At 39.5% G+C, this 4,983-nt stretch overlaps 1 protein-coding gene across 1 annotated transcript; it reads left to right on the top strand.

The window, feature by feature from the left end:
- Positions 1 to 1,315: 1,315 nt before the first annotated feature.
- LOC103709424 (ras-related protein RABA5d-like) lies at positions 1,316 to 4,983 on the top strand. Its single transcript, XM_008794745.3, has 2 exons — positions 1,316 to 1,878; positions 4,425 to 4,983. Exons 1-2 carry the CDS (start codon positions 1,551 to 1,553, stop codon positions 4,739 to 4,741), a joined length of 645 nt encoding a protein of 214 aa, XP_008792967.1. The 5' UTR covers positions 1,316 to 1,550; the 3' UTR covers positions 4,742 to 4,983.

Below are 4,983 nucleotides of genomic sequence, written 5' to 3'. Positions count from 1 at the left end.
TGACGCTAATGCAATGTGGAGCATCTCACTTTCAAGCTTCAAAGTAATTAGATGACCTGCGCGTCATAGCCCAACATCGAGAATATCATGCGACTTTAATTTATATGACTTATTTAGTTACTGTCATATCATACTTGCTCCAATGTTGCATGTAGTGCTTTCTCTATGGATGGTCATACACATTTCCCATATCCTCTTTCTATGAGAAATGGATAAGTGTCATGTAGACATAGTAATGACATGTTCATATTCTTAAGTAAAGCTAATAGTGTTTATTATTATTATTATTATTATGGTATGTCCTTAATTTTCTTGATGATAGCTCACCTTCATCAAAAAGTAATGCTGCAAGATGGCAGCTTCTATATGGACAAAAAATGAATTGCTCATTACATGTTGTATTAAGTGGGGATTGGCACAGTTCCAAAAATATTGCCATTGATCATCATTTGGCTCACCTCTCTGTTTACCAATCTTAGATTTCAGATAAGGATCGGAAAAATATGCAAGGAGCAAGTGAATGTCTTTCTCGAGGAGAAAGGAGCAAGTGAGTGTCTAAGTGGAGTCCAAGTGTAGTTCAGCTATTTCATAAGCACCACGGCAGCAACCGATCAAGGAGTTGGGAATTCCTCTGCTTTTGCCAACCACATCCAATTTGCCAGATATCAAAAGCAGCCGTGCTCTTTTTCTTTTTCTTTTTTTTTTAATACTTTTATTTGGACAGATGATTCATATCGATCTAGTACGGAGCGCTCTAGGCAACTCTTAGAGCACTCTAAGTAACTCCCCTTCAGGGCCGGCCCAACTCTTAGGCGACTAAGACAGTTACCTAAGGCCCAACTCAAAAAAAGCCCACCGTACGAAAGGCTTCGAAGACAAAACAGAAAAAAAAAGAGGCCTCCCGTAGTGAGTTCGCTTTAAGCCGGATCACTACAGAGAAGGCCTCAAAGACAAAATGAAAAGAAAAAAGCCTCTCTTAGTGAGTTCGCCTTAGGCTCCTAAATGTATTAAGCCGCTCCCGCTCTCCTTTCTTAACCCACAAAGTGTCTTTTGAATGATTGACTACATACGAAGTCACTCAGTCTACTGCTTCATTTGCTTCTACAAATATATATTTGGTCTGAAAGGATGCATCATCACTCACCCTGGCTTGAATATTTGGAAGCAGAAGGTAGGCAGTTGCAGCACCCATTCTGCTCCCTTATAAGTGAAAGATGTGCAAGCCACCACTTGGGCACAAACTATGCAGTCGCAGTTGGTTATAGCGCAAGCACGTCCGCTTGTCTTAAACCTGTCCCCTGCGCAAAAAATATAGTAAAATAGACCTGCAAACGAAATAAGAAAGGCGCGACTTCCACCGCCTTGACCGGTGTCTCGCTGTCCCCCAAACTCCTCCACGGGCGCCCAATTCATCCATCCAAAGAGAGCTAAAAGAAAGAGGAGGCCACCACCCCGCCAGTATATTAGTATTGAGAGAGAGAGAGAGAGAGAGAGAGAGAGAGGAAGGAAAGGAGGTAGAGAAAGAGGGGGCGAAATTGGGAGAAAAGAGGATGCCGTCGGATGCGGAGGAGGAGTATCTGTTCAAGGTGGTGATAATCGGGGAGTCGGCGGTGGGGAAGTCGAACCTGCTGTCGCGGTACGCGCGGGACGAGTTCAACCTGCACTCCAAGGCCACCATCGGGGTGGAGTTCCAGACCCAGACCCTGGACATCGACGGCAAGGAGGTCAAGGCCCAGATCTGGGACACCGCCGGCCAGGAGCGATTCCGCGCCGTCACCTCCGCCTATTACCGCGGCGCCTTCGGTGCCCTCGTCGTCTACGACATCTCCCGCCGCTCCACCTTCGACTCCGTCTCCCGCTGGCTCCACGAGCTCACCAGTACGCTGCTACTTTTTGCTTATGCTTCCCCTCTCTTCTTCTCTCTAGCTGCTTTCGGTTTCTACTGCTACTGCTAGTCTGCTGCTTCTTGTTGGGTAATTGTGGTAGATCTGTTCTTTCTTAATGATTGATGAATTTATGTTTGGATGTCCTTCATCTACCTAGCTTAATACTCTTAATGCTTGTTCCAGTCTTAGTTTGAGGGATTCAGAAATTACAAAATGGAGACAAATGCAAATTAGATAATGGTTATTATGAGAAAGGATGTATTTATGTCAAGGATATGCCTTTTCTATGTGGTGTGTGATTTTGGATCTGGGCCTAAGCATCTAAAACAGGTTTTCTTGGTTAGATGCTAGATCACAATTTCTTTTTCTAAGTTTTGACATGTTTGTTTTTTTCCTTTTATTTCAAATGTATAGTTGGGATGCAATTTGGAGTTTTGCTTCCAGGACAACTGCTATCGATTTTAAGGCGTACTTTTTTGCATCCTCTATTTAGATCATTTTGGTGATAGGGATAAGTCATTACATTCAGCAAATCATAAGGCAGAAATTTTAGCTAACTTAACCATGGAAAAGTACATGGAAGGAAAATCTTATTTGATTTCAAAGAGCAAGCTGAGATTCAACGTATGTGCCTTAGGAGCTCACTCGTTGTGCGAGTGGATGCAACATTAACAAAAGGAACACTATATATATTCGATATAGAAGCCTGATGCATCTTATCATCAATCCCGGTGAATATTTTGTCAAGCTAAAAGAATAATTCATACAGATCACATAGCATTTCTCTCTCTCTCCGTGTGTGTGTGTGTGTGTGTGTAGAAAAAGGTAATGCATTTTTCATTTATGAATTTTGAAGCTCTGGAGGCTAGACTTTAATGTCTGTTTCAACTAATTCTCTCTTTAAGCCAAAAAGGTATTCACTCTAAGAGAGAGAAATTCAGGGCAGTTGTACGTATTCTTTTAGATACTACTTAATGTTTGAATTCAGCATGTTTCTAAGAAGCTTTTAATTCTTCAAATCATTTACAGAAAAAATATGAAGTAAAACTAATGTAATTAAGTCAAATATTTCATTAATGCATAACTCAAGCAGTTGACAACCTTCCTGTTATGCAATATGATGGTCTTTAATGTGCATTTTACACTATATGATTCTTATATACAAGATGATGCCATTTTATTAATTTGTACCACTTCTTCTTAACTCAGCACCTGCTTGCCACCCAGGCACTCCGCCTAACCTTTTTATAGGGGTCAATGCCTAATACTCCCTATGCAATTTCAGAACTTTGCTAAGTTGCTATTATATATACTCAAGAGCCTTAAGTAATGTCAATGACCATTATAAAGCCTCAGTAGACTCCCTTCTTCAGTTAGCGAGATCCTCTTAATTGTATCTCTCTCGAGTTCATATTTCATGTATATTTTGTGTTCCTATCTCCCACCTTTTATTGCATATGCATTTGCATAGACAGATCCGACAAAAAAATATTACCTTTACACATTTCCTGCTAATTATTCTCATCCCTTTCAAACATTTGCCTACTATTCTCATTTGATATCATTCAAATATTGCTTGATGTGATTGCATTATGAGGAGCCTCCCTTGCCCCAGTCCACATAGAAGTTTCCTACCATGCTTGGCATGACAAAATAAATACTTAATGGATTCAAGAAAGTATATGCCATATGCACTAATCACCATGTAGGGAACTCTCTCTCTCTCTCTCTCTCTCTCTCTCTCTGTCTCTCTCTCTTTCTCTCTCTCCCATGTGAAGGTTACACAGCCTTCAAGAACAAAACATGGCGACACCTCCATATGTGTACATGTCTATGTTGGACTAGCTGCACGTGAAAAACAAAAGTACAAAAAATCTACTGAACAAAAAAAAAAAACAAACTCTGCTGAACATAGTGTTTAATTTGACATTTTGTCTTAAAAACAGAATGATAATGACGTACAGTTTGATAATATGAACTGTTGTTACAAACACAGATTTACACAGTTTGGACCACTTACAATCCTCTTTGGAAATGCTAGGGGCCCAAAAAATTCCAAGACGCAGTCAAAATAACTATGGTTGGCTGATAGCCTGATACTGTAATGGTTCCAACTATCTCACATAGGCAGCTATGTAAACAAGCAATTGATAGATGAAGTCCTAGCAGATGATCCTGATTAATGCAGTCCTCGTAGAAATTTGCTATGATGAAACTTAATGCTAGACATTCTAAAACCTTGTCAACATTGGTCATTTAATCAAGATTAAATCTATTGTATGAAACCCAATTAACATGAAACAAGCATGTGGCTTATATGAGTAGCATGTGGATTATATGAGTGAGGACTTTTTATGCTGTGGTGGTCTATTACCGTTCTGGTAGCTTGTTCATATGTAACTGCTAATGTTCATCTGTACTTCATAAGATGCGAGGGTCAATTTCTTAAGCACATATGGACATATTTATGTGCTTTGATTTCTTGTGTTTTTTAGTGATTAAGCATCTAAAATCGAAGTTATGGAAACTGTAATGCAGCTCATTCAGATACAACTGTTGCAAGGATGCTGGTTGGTAATAAATGTGATTTGGCAAATATTAGGGAAGTGTCTGTTGAGGAAGGTAAAAGCCTTGCAGAAGCAGAAGGGATGTTTTTCATTGAGACTTCAGCCCTTGATTCCACAAATGTAAAGACAGCATTTGAGATTGTTATTAAGGAGATCTACAATAATGTCAGCAGAAAGGTCTTAAACTCAGATTCCTACAAAGCGGAATTATCACTCAACAGCGTAAGCATCACTGGCAATGGAACTGATGAATCAAAGCAAACAACCAGGAAATTCTCTTGCTGTTAGTTTCACTCGTTGGTTTTATTCAAGTTTTGGGAGCCTAAAGGCTTTATCATGGTTGGCCATAAAAATACATCAGCCAAATTAGTTTTTGTTTGTTACATTGCTGGAAGTGTATTCATACGTCTCCAAGATTACAAAATAAGAAAATGTTGTTATTGGAGATAATTCTTTGTGCCATATAGAAAAAACATGAAACTGTAATGGTTTAATAAAGTGGTTAATATTGTGAAACTGCGTTAACTGAA

The sequence above is a fragment of the Phoenix dactylifera genome, chromosome 9 (genome assembly GCF_009389715.1).
Source record: "Phoenix dactylifera cultivar Barhee BC4 chromosome 9, palm_55x_up_171113_PBpolish2nd_filt_p, whole genome shotgun sequence".
Classification (NCBI taxonomy): domain Eukaryota; kingdom Viridiplantae; phylum Streptophyta; class Magnoliopsida; order Arecales; family Arecaceae; genus Phoenix; species Phoenix dactylifera.
This window is presented reverse-complemented; position numbering and strand designations above follow the sequence as displayed.